This window comes from Cervus canadensis, chromosome 21 (genome assembly GCF_019320065.1).
Source record: "Cervus canadensis isolate Bull #8, Minnesota chromosome 21, ASM1932006v1, whole genome shotgun sequence".
In the NCBI taxonomy this organism is placed as follows: Eukaryota; Metazoa; Chordata; class Mammalia; order Artiodactyla; family Cervidae; genus Cervus; species Cervus canadensis.
This window is the reverse complement of record NC_057406.1, coordinates 25875462-25895083: the sequence shown is the minus strand read 5'-3', so window position 1 is coordinate 25895083 and position 19622 is coordinate 25875462. Positions and strand designations below refer to the sequence as shown.

Here is a 19622-nt window from a genome sequence, read left to right as displayed (position 1 = left end):
TGAAGACCGGGCAGTGATGGTGAAGACACTCTTTTGACCAAGTTAGTTGAAAATCAAGTTTCTAGGTGCTCTTGGGTGTTTTTCATTCTACCCTGTGAGTTTTAAATTGTGAGGAATTCAAGTAATTGCAGGAAGTGTTCTGTGAGGGTGCAAAGGGTTTCAGTATCAGTTAGGGCGGAACAAGTTCACAGTTTGGTTCTTGGGCCACAGGAGAAGAGGGGAGCGTGGCATCTCTGGAGCCGGCTGGTGTGGCAGACCTGTCCTGCGTTGCAGCGACTTTGGAGCGACTTTCATGAACAGAAGTCAGATAACCGGGCGACTGCAGCCACCCCCAGACGTTTCTCCAAGGGGAGGGTTGCGCGCTCTCCCAGTGTATTCTGCTAGCAGTTTGATTCCCTGGCTTTTATTTTAATTTCCATAATTGGCAGCTTCAGAACTGGCTTTGGAAGACAGTTTGCTTTCAACGTGGCCACCTATTCCAAAAATGCCCCGGTTATTTTAGGATCCCTACCCTTTGCCTCCGGAGCTCTTTCGCAGGACTTCTTTTGGCCGGGACCGGGAGGTAGGGTCTGTCCTCCTCCCCCCAAGCCCTCCAAGTCGACTCCAGCCGAGGTCACAGACAAGTGCGCCCCGGGCGGGGCGGGGGGCGGTGGTTGGGGGCGTGGGTCGTCCCCAGCGTTGGCGAGCAGCATATGCGTGGGGTGATGCTGACTGCAACTCGCAGGCTTGTAAATTTTCACCCTGGGAAATTAGCAACAAAGCCCGATCTGTCTTGTGGCTGCTTTGCACTTTCCGAGGGCGGCTGTTACTTGACTAAGCTGCAGAACAGGCACCCGAGAGCGAGCGAGGGAGCCAGCGAGAGAGGGAGGGAGAGAAGGAAAGCGAGAGGAGAGGGGAGGGGTGGGGGCGAGAGGTAAATAGTCTTAAATCGGAAGGGAGCTGCTTCTCTGTGGTCTTGACAAGCGCTGCCTGGGCTCCGCCGGCTCAGTAATAACTGAGTGACCTTTTCTTGGGCTGTATTAGGTCTGGCTGGGAAGGGATTGCATTTTGCAGCTGAGAGCCGGGGCTGCTTCAGCTCGGCTCCTCGCGTGCTGCCGGGGTAAGTTCTGTTGAGCCTGGACGGAAAGAGAGAGACAGCCTCGGACTGCAGTTGCCTAAAAGGAGGACACCTGTGGCTCAGATGCGGTCAACACCATTGCTCGGCGGATCCTGGAGGACCTCATTATTTTAAACTTAAAAAAAAAAGAGAGAGAGATTCCTCCCTCCCCCTCCTTTTTTTTTTTTTTTCAAACAATGCTTCTTTTTGACCTTTCCCAAGGAGAAGAGCTACAAAGCAGCCACTGTGCTTTCTGAACGGCCTCCCCCTGTATCGCTTAATTGAGAAGGTAAGTGCAGCAACTGGGTGCACACGCGGCGGCTTATTTGTGGTTGTGTGTGTGTGTGTCTGCGGGTGCGCGCGTGCGTGTGCGGATGTGGGTTTTTTTTTTTCCTTCCCCAGCCTCTCCTAATGAGGCATAAACTGGAGCTGCAGCCCGGCTCCGCACTGCAACTTTCACTCGGGCTGCAGCTCTGCTGAGACGGTTTTGTTTAAATCATGTGAGGCTTCATTATTTTTATGATGAGACATGAAATAGATGCGGGCGGAAGATGGGGCTGGAAGGCGGGGAGAGCCGAGCGGCTGCGGCGCGGAACGTCTCAACTACGACTCGAGTGGATAATAGTCAAAGTTCCCGAGCAACTGCCGCATTTACACCCCCAACCCCAGCCCCCCGACACCCGGGGAGACAGAGGCTGGGAGAGTTTGAGAGGAGATGCTCGCCCTGGCCCGGCCCGTAGGAAGGGAATTCAGTCCTAGGTGGGTTCCAGATACCCCCCGCCCTTTGACCTTAGTTTCTGAAATTCATCACCCCCCTCCCCCAAGAATTGAAATGACCATCTTTGGGTTCCTGAGGCCACTTCTGCCTCCGGTCCACTGTACCATTGTAGCAAAAATACTGTTCCTACCAGATGGAAAAGTGACTGTCTGGGGGGCGGGGGGAAGTGGTGTAGGGGGAGGTTGGGAAGAAGTGTCGAGAAGACAGGGGATCCTTGGAGCAAGGTGCCCCTGTCCTAATCGATGGAGATTCAAACTGCTGCGGCACGTTTTATTTTACGGGGGCTACCCAGATTGCTGTTATGAAATACAAGTCAGATTTATGATCTTTTTCATATTGAACATGATATGCTATGCTAACGCTGCATGTGACAGTTTAATCAAATCCATTTGTTACCACGAAGCTAAAAGGGGCCGCTGGGATTTGGGGATTACGGGCAGAGTTAGGGAAGCTTGTGGCTTTGTCATTCGCCATCATTTTGTACGCCGCCACCCGGCGAGGGGCTCCGGGTGTGCGCCGCATCTCTTCTGGCCGCCCTCATCCCTTCCCCCACCCCCCACACGCCCGCCGCCCGCTCCGACCCGCTCCCAAAGTGGGCTTCACAATAGTCGGTCCTCGGCGGGTGTAGGCTGCGCACCGGGTCCGCACTTGAGCTAAATCCGAGGGAAACCCCCTTCCACTTCTACCTCTGGGCTGGGTGCTCCATGCGAAGCTGCGGCAACTCAGGCACGCCTCAGTCAACTCATGCAGAAAAAGGAGAAAAGTTTTGGTAAGGTTACAATCTATCATAGATGCACTTTGCCGGCGCTCGGCACTCTCGGCTGCTCCAAAGCCTTCTTGCCCTTCCGCGGCTTTTGTGTCTCTCGGAAAAGATCTGAAATATTATTGTTTGTAACTGCTTTGAAAGACGGCTGCTTAAACCAATTAATCTTGCTAGGTGCAACAAATAACTGCTACATTCTTTGCAAAGCATCCTTGTGTGGCGGCAGAGACACTACCACAAAAGGCTGGAACATAAACTCCTCAAGGGATTCTTTGTTAGAGTGTATGTATGTTTCTTATTTTTTTTTTTTTTATTTTGCATGTGAGCTGCATCAAAATTGAACCCAGTCTTGCAAATCTCTTGTTGGCCTTTGCCAAGCACTAGCACTTTGCTGCCATGGTAACTGTAATTAAACTGATAAGAGTGGAAAAATGTCAGTATCTCTGAGCCTTGCAGCTGCATTGGAGAAAAAGGGAATCAAATTGGTTCCCAGCTCCATTGCTCAAAAAGGGGAGGGGGGTGGTGGTGGAAGGATGGGGAGGGGAGGGTTGGGAGTTGAAGGGGCAGAACAGAGTTAAGCAGCTCCAGCGCCTGAGATCTGGGGACATCTATTTGCATTGTTGTCCCTTAGGGGGTTACAGCCTGTAGGGACGCTCTGGGCCAGTGAACAGAGAGAAACAAGCTTTTAGGCCCAATCCAGTTCTCCAATCGGGGGCCGGGGGCTGGGGAGAGGATGAAGATGGGCAGGAGGAGAGAAAATCTTTTGTTTGGTACCTCTTGGCAATCGAATGGCCGGTGTTGGCCAAATTCTTTTAATCTGTGTCACTGCTCCCAGCTGCAGAACCTGCATTCCCATTTTCGAATCTTCCTGAGGCACCTCATTGCTGCCAACCCCCTTTAATGGATTCCCTCTTCCCGCTCCTTCTCCCAAACTGTTCTCTGTGCATCTTCCGACGGGGACAAAATGTTTTCCAGTCACTGCGGTGTAGTCAGTCCAAAAATATAGAAGACTGGGTCTGCGTGCTGCAGATCTTTTATTATGATTTTTTTTTTTTTAAACCCCAGCGTGTTGTGGAGTTGTGGTTACTTTGTTGTGTTAACTACTGAAGCTGAGACTGCGCGGATGAATGGCACAGAACAAGGGCACATAATGGAGTTAATCAAGCGTTAGGCTGCCTCACAATGCAATCCAGGCAATTAAAAGCTCACCAGAGTTTAAATGAAATGGTTCTACTTATTTCTGCACACCACACTGCACAGGCTATTATTTATGTCTTTTTAAAAAATTATGATTTCCCTTAAACTGTCAAATAACTCAGAATGGCAAGGTCTCAGAGGCAATAAGAATTTCCCTCAGAACAATTTACATGCCAATCTAAAACTAGTTATGGGTCCTGACGTGCTATAAGCAACTTGCAAAATGTTTCTCAGCTCCGAACACATAACTCTTACCCAGACGCGTTCTGCCGGATGCTGAAGGGAGGCTGCCGGCTGGTTTATGCCTGTTTGGTACAGGGTAACGTGGTGACTGCAAAATAGTTCTTTTTTTCCACAACTGTTAACTTGCGGAGTATCGAAAAAGATTTCCTTTTCAAGAGTAACGTGATGGTGTTTTCGACACGAAGGTACCAGGATGGAGTGTAAAAATCTCAAACTCCTTCTACGCCCAAGGCCAAACAGAATTCTGTAAGAGTTTCAAATATTAATTGGCCTCTGAGTGCTAAATTAAAATGTCAGCCCAACAAAAACATTTTGTGAAGACAAGCAGGGTGGTGTTGCTTGTGCCAAATGTTGGTATCTCCTGTCTTGTTCGCAAAGCATCGTGAATAAAGATAGTTGACCTTCCACGCTTGATGATGAGAACACAGCTCAGAGAAACAGAACTTAGCTACAACTAAGAAGGATTTGAATCAAAACATTTTCAGCTTGATGATATGAAAAAAACAATAGCCTTATAAATTGGGTAATTAGACTAGCTGCTCTAAACATACCTCTCGTGTTCTCAATCATGAAATCCAGGCTGTCATTTAGTATATCACAGTTTTTCCTTCCCCCAGGAAGACGGTTAAGAGGCACTTGGGTATGTTCTGTACTGTAATTAATGGGATTCATTCCTTGTGGAACCTTGCAAGAAGCCGGTAACTAGTTCTGATCAAAGAAACTTCATTTGTTAGAAGTTCTACAGAGTGAGATTTAGCAGAGCTATCAAGGGTTATGATTAATCTACACTAGACCCCGAGCTTCTTCAAAGAAAGGAATAGAAAGCTAGCTATAGGAATACCACCTGCTTCTCTGTACACATCCAGCTACTAATCTGCAGATCCGAGGACCACGGCTGTGCATCCCGTGCAGAAAAAGCAGCTACTCTGATGCCTCGCTGCTGGTCCCTGCTCCATCACCTGACCAGAGAAGCTATTTTCTAATGGAAAGTCAACATCTAAGACTATTATGTGAAATTCATGTATCATCTGTAGTTAGAAAAGTTATTCTGCTGTGAGGGTATGGTGTCTTGTTGTCTCTTAGTGTGATTAAAAAAGAAAAAGATGCCGAAGATAATAAAGGTAAAGGCTTTATTACCAGGCATCAGAGGAAACCAAAAAACGTTTAGCTGTTTGGGAGCAGGGAACTCACCGAAAATGCTCTAGGTGAAGGCTTGGCATTTCTTTCTTGATACTGTTTCAATTGCAGACACATTTGGTGTTTTGTGTCCTTCTCTGTCCAAGTTTAAAACTTTCTGCCTAAGAGAGGAGGCATAATATAGCAGTGGATTGTAAGAAGGCCATCAAGTCTTGGGCTAAACTGTCATTCCGCTTTGAGCCCGTCCCTGAACCTCTCACGCTATCATAATTTGTAAAATAAGAGAAATTGGAATCAATGTCTACAGTAGTTTAGAGTGCTTGAAGTGTGTTAGTTGATACATATGCAGCTGTGAATAATCCGTTCAGCTTTTTGAAAAGCTGAGTGTTTGACATTTAGGAAAGAAGAAACTCGAAGGCAAATATCCTTTCACTGAAAAAAAATTTCAATCAAGTTGTATTAACCAGAGAATTCAATTCGTCTCCTTATTTATGATATGGAAATATGTCTCTAAAATGTATAAATGTCCCTATGTCTAGTCTAGCATGTGTGTAGTGTGTAATATATGTATATAATATATATTTGTGGATGTTTGTATAACTTTATATATATTGAAACTTTGTCTTCTGTTTTTTTTTCTTTTCTTTATAAAATAAGTACATGTTTATGATAATAAATTACTTAATCCTATAGTTTAATTTTATATAAAAATATATAGTCTATAGTTAGATGATCTGCCACTAATAGATGCATGGACCAATGCTTGTGAGTGTCAGTGCATTTTAAAAATTTTTAACACAGTGAATGCTTTGAAATATCAAGGACATAGAGGGAAGTATTTGGATGTAAATAAGTATTATAAGATTGGTGAGCTTTTTGGGTGACTGTACTTGTGCTTAAGTATAAACATCTCTACTGCTAAGTGAGGTTAGTGTATCCCGTAAAAGTGAACTTTCCTTCTACCAACTCACTCTTGACTCCTACGGTATGTGCACAGATTAGTCTGTTAAATAGCTTTCTTCTAGATTGTTAACCATTGACTCCTATTTTCTCCCAAAAGGAACTTCTCTAAGTAGAAAATTGTACCAATATAAAATTATTTACTGTTACTTAACTTCATGTAGATGATATCATCTTACCAGGTACAAGATGAATTGATTATTTTTGCTACTTTATAGGTGTGACTTCATGAATGATCTAACAAAGACACTTAACAAAGTTTGAACCTCTTTGTTTTCAAAATTTAGCTCAGTTTCTGTATATTCACATGTTGGCCTCTCAGTCGTGTCTGACCCTCTGCCATCCCAGACTATAGCCAGCCAGACTGCTCTGACCATGGAATTCTCCAGGCAAGAATCCGGGAATGGGTAGCCATTCTGTTCTCCAGGGGATCTTCCCAACCCAGGGATCGAACCCAGGTCTCCTGCAGTATAGGCAGGAGCCTATATCTGAGCCACCAGGGAAGCCCAATTTCTGCCTAGCCCTTAAGTGGAAAGTCTAACACTCCTTGAAAACGGCAATCAGAAACGTTTAACTTAATGGAGGTCTTTGGACCCTCTTGATTTTTGGAGCCTCAGCTCTCTTTTTCGTTCTTGTCTTCCTTCAGGTATACAAATGCTCTCAGTCCAGCCAGACACCAAGCCGAAAGGTTGTGCTGGCTGCAACCGAAAGATCAAGGACCGGTATCTGCTCAAGGCATTGGACAAATACTGGCATGAGGACTGCCTGAAGTGTGCCTGCTGTGACTGCCGTTTGGGAGAAGTGGGTTCTACCCTGTACACGAAAGCTAACCTTATCCTTTGTCGCAGAGACTATCTGAGGTAGGAATTCACCTTGCACACCAGTGATCACTGGATTCCTTTTAAGATACTTCTGTAAGTGTACCCGTGTGTTTCGTGTCTTTCCTGCCAGCTTCTATTCCTGAAAGATGTCCTCCTGGCAGCCTTCAACGCACTGTGTCCGTAGCACAAACGAGGGCTTGAGTCGTGGTCAGGAAAACACAGTATCTCAGTGTTTCCGTTGCCTTGCCTGATGCTCCTACCTGGGCATAAGTGAACCTCCAGTTCATGTCAAGGTGTTCGGTGTGAATCAGCATACAAGTTTTCTTAGCAGGAAAGTGACAGGGTCGGGCTGAGCATAGCACACAGTGATTCCAGGATCTTTCTGTTTCAGATTTGTCGGAGAAAGTCGGTTTGAAACTCTTATCTGATATTTATTAGAAGGATCTTTAGTAGGATGTTGAAAACTTCGTCTAAGTGTGAATACACCTCCTCCTGCCCGCAACCCCAGAGCATTCCAAGTGATCTTCGCAAAGATAGCACTTGAATGTTCATATGGCTCAGACTTGCCAGTGGCTTTATGGAAAATAACAAAGTAACGACCTCCATCATTATAGGGAAATGATAGCCACTCTCCAACCTATAAACATCTGAACAGTTTCAGGACACCGCAGATGTTCTTGTTTCTGAAGCCATGAAGCAGGTTAATCTTGCATTCTAGCGTTTAGTACTCTACACATAGACTTATGTTTAAGAAAAATTATTTTGCTTTTCAGGGGACTTTGTGACTTCATTCAGCTGCAAATTACTTATATTAATAAAGTAGGATCTATCAAATTAGAGAAATGATATATGGCATCATTTGGGTTTTCATATTTGATACAATTAATCATTTTTTCTAGTCTGACATTAAGTGATTTATTTTGAATTTTTTTCCCTTATGACACAAAATTTATCAATCAGCAGTAACTCCTTGGTCATTTCGGAAGGTGTTTTCTAGGGAATTTGGTGCTGCTTCATATATAATTCAGTTATTTTCAGTCCAATTCAGTTTCTATGTAGAAGAACATATTGTTTGATGAATGGTTGTTACAAGAGGGTGCGCCTGGTACTGTTTATCAGATTCTACTCTCTCCCCTCTTAGGACTGCTTCATCTGACAGCCCCCTGACTAATTATGACCACTTGCTGCCACTTCTCTATGTTCCAAGGGCACAAAATACATGTAAGGTCCTAGCCATGGAAATAGGAAGTGGCTTAAGGGAAGGAGTTCTCTAACTACTGCAACTAATCATTAGAATTAAGCTATTGCATGAATTCTTGTAGACTCTGCAGTCTTGGAACTTTCCTCTTGCAAATAAAAAATTCTCTTCTGCTCTTTGCGAATTAGAGCCTGATTTTTGCACAGTGTATTTGCTTTTAGCGACTTGACATTGCTTCCTAGTTTTCCTTTATCCTCCTAACCAATAGCCACAGGCTTTTGGACTCTGTCTTTGACTTTTGTTTACCACTGCAGAATCTCCAGTGGATTCATGTAACAACACTTTCGAAAACAAGGAGGTTATATAGTCTAGGCAAGATTAAAGTGTTCTAATATGCAATAAAGACAAAAATTGAGTCAAATTTAGTCTTTTGAAATCTCAGGCTATTTTTAACTCAAAAATACAAATTTGCCAATGAAATACCTGTGTCCTGAGTGAAACTCTTGCGGTCATTGACAGTCGAGAGCAGAGAAAGTAACCTTGTATTGTTTTCGTCTTCCTTATGGTAATAAAAATAAGTTGTTCAACTAGTATTTGATAGTCTCAAGTAAGTGTGTTGTTGAAGGGAATTTATCAAAATAGTTTTCATCTCAGAAATCTTTAAAAGAGTCTATCTGCTACTTTGTGTGATACAACTTTAGTTGATTTCTGATAAGCTCAAACTTTTAATCTTGTTACTTTTTATTTTTTTTTAATCTTAACTCTTTCCAATTTAAACCCTGGTCCAGTTTGCCAATATATTCATTTCTCAGAGTGCAATTTCCTCTCAAATTGGTCATTACCACATTAATGGCCAGTTGTTATGTTAACAGCCTAAGGGTTGTTAACATTTCAAACTGAGTTGTTAACAGCAAGCTTATCCCTTATTTAAACTGAAGGTTTTGTTGTATATAATGTAGCTTCTTTGGCAAGAAGTAGTTCATCAACACTTAAAAACTGCAGAAGTGAAATGGGTAAATGGGATGGGTGTGAAACACCGTGTTATGTGGTATAGATTATGCTGTAGATGTGGTATTAGTTTTATGTGGAAAGTGCATAGCACAATGAAATTCTGTGTTTAAAAGCATATGTCTCTGATTGGCAAATTAAAATAATCTGACTCTGTATGTCAGATAGATGAAGACGTTCAAGCAGATTTTATGTACAAGTTATTTTCTTCCAATGTGTATAAACAGGCATTCAAAAATGCTTATGCCTGCTCTGTGAGAGACATGATTTTAAGTTAGACAAAAATTAACTAAGGGGAAAAGGGAGGCGCACCTCAAATTGTTACTATCTAATAATTTATTAATTACATAAAATCTGCAGTATGATCAGTGAACAAGTAATATTCTGTGGCTGTTTTCCCGAGCTTTGAAAATAATTTCTCATTTCCTTCTGTGTTCACCACATTGCTTTCTTGTATTTTGCACAGCCACCCCTTAACCATTTAAATCCTATTAAAAAGTAGTTTAGACTGGTTTTTGGATATCATGCGATATCTTTGAGGCACAAAAGAGCCATGCATACTTTACAGGTTTGTATTTCTGGGTCTAACTTTCCAGGCATCTAAATAAGAACATGGGAAATGATAAAGAAAAAGTAGCTTACCTGCACCAGTAAATTACAGGTTATAGATATTATCTTGGGCCAGATAATTTTTCACATCTAGAGAAGAGTGAAATACTTTTTGCCAAGTGTATTTAACTTCCTAGTTAACTTCTCCTTCCAAACGAGAACACAAAAAGCACTTTTATTGCTGAGCAGTGAATCTTGAAGTTCTTACGTTTTATTAATATTTTGCCTTTTTCTGAGTAATGGTGGTGATGACAGGTTTTTACAAGTTCTTTGAATGATAAATATAAGAATTTAAATGATAAGATATTTTCTTTAGGGTGTTGGAAACTTACTGCGTAATTTTTTTTTCTTTGAGGCACATTTAGCTGTATTTAAGAAAAAGAAAACAGTTTTACAGTTTATTACTAAGTTTCAAATCTTGACAGTTCACTTTCCATAACAGGGCTGATATAGTATTTTTTATTTTCTCTGGAGAGTATAAGATGAACGTGTCTGATGAGAAGGAATTTGTCGGTTTGTAGGATTGCTCGCCATCCTCAGAAACTCATTAGAAATAGGAACAGAAACATTGACATTTTAAAAATTCCTGTATTAAACATGCTTTCTGACTTAAACTATGAAGTCAATCTGCCCACTGATATTTATATGCCAAGACCTAACAATGTATCTGTTAAAAATATATCCCATACAGGTAGAGGTTTTTTTTTTGTTTATGACAAAGTAGACATGGAAGCATTTTTGTGCCTCGAACTAAAGAATGCATAAAGTAAATTAGCAATTACTATGTAAAACTAGCCAAGGTTTAGTAATGATGTTTACAGGACTATAGTTACTGCTAAACTATCTATCATGCTGATTTGTTTGGTAAATATGAATAAAGTAGTTAATATGTCATCAGTTTTAGAATTAAGATTTTATGTCAAATTTCATGAAGTCAGAACCATGAGATAAACCATAGTACTTTACTTCTCAACTTGGAGGCAGTGTAGAATATTAGCACTTAGACTTAAGCTTTTGGGCCATTTTTGCCAGGTTTTAAGTTTAAGCCTGCATTTTCTTACTTGTGGTGTATTTTAAGCATCAAGGTGATAAAGACTGTATCTTGCATCTCTGTGAATGATGTTTTACCAGAGAATGTACTCAAAGCTATAGGGAAAGCTACATATAGCTTTTTCTACACAAGGAACAGAAAACATCTTGTATAAACTTTAATGCAATTTGCTATTTTTATACATGAGGATGATTTGTTTAAAATGAAAGTACTGGGAAAGAGTGATGCTTCATGCTCCACCACAGCTACCAATTAACAAAAAGGATTTGAAACTGTGATGCTGATTGCAAATTTTATGTGCTTCAATGTAATAATATGATTTTTACAATAGAAAAATTAAATGCTACATAGAGCATTAGCCAAGCTATAACTTTATTTCACACTGATCAAAACTAGAGCTTCTAAATAAACTTTTATGAGATTAAATTTATATTAGTAGATAGTTATGGCCTTAAAAGTAAATGTGAATATATTATTAATATTGTTTTATCTGACAGCTCACTGCACAGATTCTTTTTTAATGCTAACTGACATATTCATTCTGTTTTTCCTGCTTTGTCCTCTTTTAGATATTAGGCAGTTGAAAAGATCTTCCCTGGAGAGCAGCACATTATTATTATTGGAAATATAACTTTTTATTGTTTTAAATTCCGAAAAAAGCTAATCTTTTATATGGATGAAGCTCCTCCCAAATAAATTTTTTTTAATTTGAGCTTTCTTAACATTTTATTATAGTCATAACTTATCATATTTAAATGTCTAAGCTAATCTTAGTATTTTGAGATATTTTGCTATCTAAGTGTATTAGACTCTAGGGTCTTTTAAAAATACTGCTATATTTCCTGCAAATTATCTTGCTTTATTTACAACCTTATAAAGTATTATAATTTTAAGTTTATTTTTCTGTTTATTATAGAACAGCATTATTGCATTCTATTTCAAACATTTTATAGTGTATATCTATCATTCATGGACCAGCACAAATCAAGAGGGATAATTTTGTACATTACTTTGGGAGAATGTCCCTTGCTTTAGCGAAAAATTGGTAAATCCACACTAGAATTCCTGAGCAACAGTCTCTGTTAAAAATATCCTATCTACATAGAGAATTTCTTATTTATAAATTTATCTGTCCTTAATTCTGTAATATACTCATTTTCAGGGAATGAGTACTTTCTTAATTATTCTAGTTTTGTGACTTTTGGTTTGTTTTACAGACTTGAGATATTGTCACTGAAAATAACCCCCACCAAGAATATTAAAAATAAAATACTTCACACTGTTTCTATGTCTTTACTGATTTTTATCTTTTCATAAAGCATGAATACTTCAATCAGGATAGTTTTTACACATAAAATGGATAAGCTAGACATACCTGACTTAGCAGAAAAATATTCTGTTTCTACAAGTATATTTAGGATTAAATACATATGGAAGAACTACATTTGAGAATTGCTAAAATTGCTTATTTTGCACTTTATAAATACATAGAACTCTGGGAAAGAATCTCTTATTTTTGATTGCTCTTAAAGTATATCAAAGTAAGCCAGCACTTCATTTTTAAGCTCACCATTAACTTCCATTAAGTGACTAATAGTAAATGTTAATGCTGTTTTGACTGCATAAACATAATTTATTTAGCAATCAGTTTAAAAATATGCTGAAAGTAATAATTTTGTAAATGGTTTTGATGAATATATGCATTGTAGAAATGCATTATGTAGTTCAGTTTTCTGCCATTCTGTAGTTCAGTTCAATTTTCTACATAAAAATTATGTAGCCTTAAAGAAGAATTGCACCAATCTAAATGACCATTGTATTTTTTTTCTCATTATATTGTGAGTCATTGAAATCTTATTTTACTGTTTGGTTTGAAAAAGTTTACCAGTTCCTATGAGAATGTCCTTTATCATTCAAAATTATACGTTGTAACCTCATCCTATCTTCCAAAAAGAAATTAACGTTTCTTACTTTTATCAATAAATGTTAAAATATGTGGATTGTAAATGTAGGACAAGATCTTGAAAACAAGGAAAGTAAAAATAAAAATAGCAATACTCTCTCAATCAACCAGATAGCTTTTTAAAACAGCATTGGCATTAGCCACATTTCTTTAAAAAGGCATTTTCCTCCTTTTTAATTTTTTAATCGGCTTATACAAGCAATTATTCCTACTGATTCATGGCATTTCCCTTTGTAAGCACCTAAAGAGATGTAGGTGTGTGTAGGCATATTGCACTTACAGATATTAGAATCTATACAGTCTTAGAATGTGCATTGACTTTGGTTATAATTGACTTTTAGCAGATCACCATACTTTGGCAGGCTTTGAAACTTGTAAAATTCAGATACTTGATGCCAGCTAATTCCTTAGTATTGTAAACCATAGCACTGACTTATTCCTACAGGGTGTTTGCCATTCTAAGAGGAAAGACAAGTTTTATAGTACTGCGGAAGGCCTAACTTTATTCCCTTGTGATTTTTATCACCCAATTCTGTTTTCCTCAGCTCCGATGGAGTTCGATACTGTCTGCTTCATTTCCGTTTCTACCATCGTAACATACTTGTTTTGATGATTAACCGTATGTTCCCCTTCTCAAGGGTATTTATAAGAAATTTATTTTGAAGTAGAAGTTGCATTGTGAAGCAAGAAATGTGACATTTAGTTTTGTTTCTTACTTTAAAGCAATTTCTTTTGCTTATTGAGGTTTTTTCCCCCCTCTTATTATCCATATAAATGGATAACTTTTCCCTCAAGAACTTAGGACCTAAGCATACTCTTTTATTACATTCATCAAGCATATTTGCTGTATTACAAACATAGTTATGATGAATCCCACATCAGTCACTTGGGCATTCACCTGCACCATTTTTGCTTTCTGCTCTGTACCATCAAAACTTCTTGATATATATTTTTCTTCTAAATGAATTTTTTTAGTTATATAAAGATTACATTTCTTTTGCTGAATTCTTTTGCTCCATAGTTTAGGTTTTTTATGATGCAAAATTCTCTAGCTGTGGACTTTATTAGTTGAAAACAAAAATCACACTTGAGATAAATAATCATCTCGGAATAGTTAGAGCTCTGATTTGAAGTTGGAAAATTAACATTAAGCTGCATGTGTTAAGTTAGACTCTAACCAGCATGTTTTGTTATGATTCAATGTAATATTAAAAACTCTCCAACTGGGCTACTGGGAAAATAAAAGACTCTTAGGATTTCAAAGATTATTTGCATAGGAGTACACCAAAGCCATATTTAACTAAGATTGTTATTACTAATGCAGTAAAGCATTGCCTACAGTAAACCCATCCTATTAATAAAAACAAAATCAGTTTTAGTAAACATAAATATCCAATATGACATGGATTAGTAATGGGGCAGGGAACATCATAAAATGTGCTAATGATAACATGTAATAGTGATCTAAACACCACCAAGAAAAAATAAATTCCCATCTCATGCTGTGGGATCCCAACAGGCAACTTCAAGAGCAAAAAGAAGTTAGACATCACTAGTTGATTCTGATTTCAGAAAACTTTTAAAACAATGCCATGTTTTTATTCTAGCAATTCAATTAATAGCAGAGGTACAGATCATTATTGAAATTATTTTATTATCCTTTTTTGTTTTAAAAGATTTTGAAATCTCTTAAGTAGTACCCTTTGATAGATTGCTCACATTTCACTAAAAAAGAGTCAAGACTGTTCACAATACCTTATGGCATTGAGCATGATGCTTACTTTGTTTTTATCAACCATCCCATAAAAATACATTCTGACCAACAGCTGCATATTAGACTGAGGTAGCTTAGACTCTAAAGAGACTGCCTGCGGTGCAGCAGACCCAGTTCGATCTTTGGGTCGGGAAGATCCCCTGGAGAAAGGAATGCCAACCCACTCCAGTATTCGTACCTGGAGAATTCCATGAACAGAGGAGCGTGGCAGGCTACAGTCCATGGGGGCACAAAGAGTCAGACATGACTGAGCAATTAACACTTTCACTTCACTTTCTAAGATGAGTGGAAGGGATGGGAGTAGAGAGGTGAATGAAAAAATGATCATAACTTCTAACACTAAAAATGAGTAGTAGTTTGAATTGGCAGGTTTATTTAGTTTTACGGGTGAGAAGTTCAACTGTACTATACTATGAACATAATTTTAAAGCCTATAAGTATTACATGTGACTACCCATTGAGGGATGTCTGTGTTTTGGGAGATAAAAAGAAATAATGTTACTGAATTGCCTTAAAATTTAGCAACTAGTATTTTCTGTGACCATTTATTAGGAAGAAAAAATGAAAAAGGTTCTAAGCTACAAGAACCCCTTCTTTTGACAACATGTCCTTGCTGAGTGAATAGGATTGGGGTTCGTATTTATGATTACATGTTTGGTATTTATGATTGCATGTTTTGCTGTCTCTAGCAGTTTGAAAATGAAGCCATTTAGTTGCTTAACAAATATTTGAATGCCAATATTTTCATTTATATAAATAATGAATATATAACTATATTTCTAATTGATTTTGTATAATACATAAATATAAAACTATTAATATTTTACTATGTAAAGAATAAGATAGTCTGGGAAATTTGGGAAGCACTTAATGGCAAATTATTTTTCAATTTTCTTTTTTTTACAGCTGATGTACTCACCATTGTTAAATAACTAAGGAAAAAATAGACAGAGTTTTAGTATGGTTCTATCAGAAGGAACCAGTACAGAGAATAAGAAGAGGTATAATTAGGAATGAGTAGAAAAAAAATTTCAGAAGGGACGTTATAAATAATAAGTAAAAGTTGTGCTCTGAAAATCTTTCGGTAAGCCAGTAGTCCTTTTATAAAAACTGAGATTCAAGCTTCATAGTTAAGTTTTAGATGCAGAGGAAGAGTTAGCCTTGTAACTTTCATGCTGTTTGTATCATTCAGCTCTCACTGCAGATACTGGTAAGTTATCAACAGATGGCAAAACATTTAGCATCATAGTTCCCCGTTGATCCACTAAACAACTATTATCCTATACACTCTAGGTGGGGCTTCCCAGGTGGCATTGGTGGTAAAGAATCTGTCTGCCATTGCAGGAGATGAAGGTTCAGTCCTGGGTCAGGAAGATCCCCTGGAGGAGGAAATAGCCACCCATTCCAGTATTCTTGCTGAGAAAATCCCGTGGACCGAGGAGCCTGGCAGGCTACAGTCCACGGGGTCCCAGAGTCAGACACAACTGAGCGACTGAGCACATACTCTAGGTCCTGTACAGAGCTGTCAGACGCAAGGCGGAGGAAAACAGAAATAACTCCTTCCTGTGTAGAGATTATATTCTAGTTGGGAAAGCAGGTAATCAACAAAATAAGTATTGAGTACATTAGGAAGATAATAAATGCTACAGGGATAATGGAGTAGTGTCAGAGTCTGAGCAGGCTCCGGGAGCTGGTGATGGACAGGGAAGCCTGGCATGCTGCAGTCCATGGGGTCGCAAAGAGTCGGATGCGACTGAGCGACTGAACTGAACTGAAGAGGTTTGCAGAGTTTGTATTTATGGGTGATGATGCCTGTGTGAATGTAGTGGGGAGGAGATAAGGATTTGAAAAATTAAGCAGGGTAGACAGGCACAGTTTGTTGAGAGGGTGACTTGAATAAAGACCTAAAGAAAGTGAAGGAGCTAGCCATGGGGATGTATAGGTAGGACGTTCTTGGCATAGGGGCCAGTCAGTGTGAAGAACTTGGAGTGGAAGATTTTCTAATGTGTTTGAAGAAAATCAAGGATGCTCGTGTGGTTGGAGTGAGACAGAGAGGAAGAAGCAAGGGTTAGAGGCAGCCACTATATGCTTTTGTGGTACCGTGGTATCACTGTTCCAGCCACGAATGCCCCCACACTTTCCTAAATGTCAGGTGAGAACCACTGTGACGCTAACTCAGGCCGTTATAGACTGAATTCCCATTTGGGATTACAGAACTCATCTGCTAAATTGAATGGGATTATTTTAATGTATGATTTACTGGTATTTTTTTTATGTCTTTTTTCTTTGGCTTCAGTGATGACCCTGTGTGATTATATAATAGTTGTGAAGTATGTGTCTCAAAATAGTCCTCAGGATTAGGTCATTTGACTGTTGCTAATTCACGGAGATGGTATAGCTGTATGTCTGAGTTGAAACTGATACATCTACACATGTCTACTATATGGTTATTGGAGTATTTATTATATAATACAATAGGAATGTTCATTCATATTGATGAGCTAAAGCCGCCAACACAGCACAGGTGAAGGTAACACCTTGGCCAAAGATGTCATTAAAATCTGCCCTGATCACAATATAATTGATATTTTTGAATACTTATATAATAAAAATTGCAAAGATATGGATTTTTCATAGGTTGCTTGTTTCTACTCTTGAAGGGGAAATGTCAGTTATTCTAACTCTGAAAAGTGATCTTTTTCCATTATTTTTAAAGTCAAACTGAGTCTTGTTTAATGAAATTAATTTCTGGTACAAAACATTTAAAATAACATATTTGCTCTGATTATCGTCAATGTTTCCAAATCCAGCATTTAGAGGAAATACATCAAAGATGTATTGTTACTTAAAACAATTGAATCACCTTCTCGGTGAGATGAGATAAATTATTACAGAAGTGTTCTGTTTATACTCCTGCTTCTCACCCCTCACCTAACCCTAGCTCACTAATTTTAATTTCACATTAAGAAGAGCCAGGCATTCATCTTCCAAACTAAGAGATTAATATGCATTCTTTTTTGTGAGAGTGGGATCTGGACGTGCCAGCTATTTGTACTTTTAAAATTAAAAGTTAAATTCAAGCAGTAAATACAATCAAAGTGCTTGAGCCTGTATTTAAATTATAAAATGGGCTAGGATGCATTATGGGTGTTGGCTAAGAAGCTGCCCATTGATCTTACAGAGTCACAGCATGAACAAATGAGCTTTCAAAGCTGTGATTGTCTACACCTCATGCACAAAGAAATCTCGAACATAATTTCCAGAAAGCTATGAAGTGGTGGCCAGATGACTTTGCAATCCTTAATTCCTACTGTCACCCTACACATCCTAAGTGTTTTCTTTTCTTCTTTTCCTGTTACGGTTTCTAGTAGCCCTTCTATTCCGTTTGGTAGGTGGGGCATGTGTTATAATGGCCATCTTGTCCTCCTTTAAGCTGAAGACCTATATTCCTAATCACTTTGTGATTCTCACCTTCCAAAATGAATCAATTTGAGCTTGATTTTTTAAAAAAAGATTTTTGGCCATGCCATGCAGCATGCAGGATCTTAGTTCCCCAACCAAGGATTGATATTTTTGAATGTTTATGTAAAAAGATATGGATTTTTCATTGACTGCCAGTTTCTACTCTTGAAGGAGAAACGTCAGTTATTCTCTCTCTGAAAAGTGATCTTTTGCCATTATTTCTAAAGTCAAGCCGAATCTTGTTTAATGAAATTAGTTTCTGGTACAAAACATTTAAAATAACATATTTGCACTAATTATCATCTCCTGCAGTGAAAGTGCAAAGTTTTAACCACTGGATCACCAGGGAGGACCCCCAGTTTGAGCTTGATTTTAAGGAAAAGACACTTGGTCTTGACTGATAGTCTGCCAAGTGTTGAAATAATCTTGTCACTGATAGTTATTAAATTAACTATCATCTTTAGCATAGAAATCACATGCTTATTCCACTAAAGGTGTTAAATGCTTTGTCTTCTCAATTAACTGTGGATTGCTGCAATGACCTAAGAAAAAAGTTATGTATTTTGACGAGATTAAAATTTTTTAAAACATTTTTGATTTTCCTTTGTGGATTTATCTGCTTAATAGTAAACAGAGCCTTTCAGTTTCACCAAAACTCAGTTTTTCACTGTGCTTCTAAAGTCACAAATTGGGGGGAAAAAAGTAATAAATGAAAATAAAGTCACAAGCTCATTCTGCCTTTCGTTTTAACACATACAGTGTATTTTAAATCATTTCACTTGGGTATTTCTCATTAATCTACCACATTGTGTTACCCCACTCCAGCTATCATTAATGGCATGTTAGTCATGTGTGACTGTTACGATGCATTCATTCATCTGCTGTTTTCACCTTCTGTGGTATTACTTTGTAGAAAGAAAAATGTGTATCAGTTCTTACTAATTCTCTAAGCATCTCCCAAAGCAGATGCTAGTTAGACCTAATCCCTAGGTTTCAGAGGCATCAAGGTGAGGAGTACAGATGTGATGTCTGCCCTTGTTCTGCTGCTTCCTAGTTGTATCTTCCTAGGAATTTACTGAACCTCTCCAAGCCTCAGTTTACCTATCTGTAAATAGTAGTAGCAAACCCATTCAGGCAGTGTCAGTGAAACACCATAAGGAAAGAATCAACCCACAGGCCAACACTCTAGCGTAAGCTTCTGTTGTTACAGAGGAAGAATTGCACTGAGTTATGGGTAGTTATGGCGCTACCAGATGGAGCCAGTGGTAAAGAATCTGCCTACCGTTGCAGAGATGCAAGAGATGCAGGTTTGATCCCTAGGTTGGGAAGATCCCCTGGAGTAGGAAATGGCAACATACTCCAGTATTCTTGCCTGGAAAATTACATGGAAGAGAAGAGCCAGGGGAGCTACAGTCCATGCAGCCACAGAGAGTCTGACATGACTGAACACACACACACACACACACACACACACATACACACACACATATGAAGATAAGACAGAAAATTAAAAGAAAGAAGAAAAGAGACTAAGAAAAAAGATAAGATAAAAAGACTAAGGA

The 19622-nt window shown here is 38.9% G+C and overlaps 1 protein-coding gene across 6 annotated transcripts in view; it reads left to right on the top strand.

Moving 5' to 3' along the window:
* LMO3 (LIM domain only 3) overlaps positions 1-19622 on the top strand; it is a 63821-nt gene that overhangs the window by 678 nt on the left and 43521 nt on the right. For 2 of the 6 annotated variants that reach the window (XM_043441440.1, XM_043441439.1), the window contains exons 2-3: positions 1319-1385; positions 6821-7034. In XM_043441440.1, the coding sequence (XP_043297375.1) occupies positions 6829-7034 (206 nt within the window). In that variant the 5' untranslated portion in view covers positions 1319-1385; positions 6821-6828. Of the gene's footprint in view, positions 1-22; positions 42-238; positions 563-1318; positions 1386-1652; positions 1856-2106; positions 2644-6820; positions 7035-19622 lie in introns of those variants that run through there. The other 4 variants (XM_043441441.1, XM_043441438.1, XM_043441442.1 and 1 more) reach the window with 4 other exon arrangements.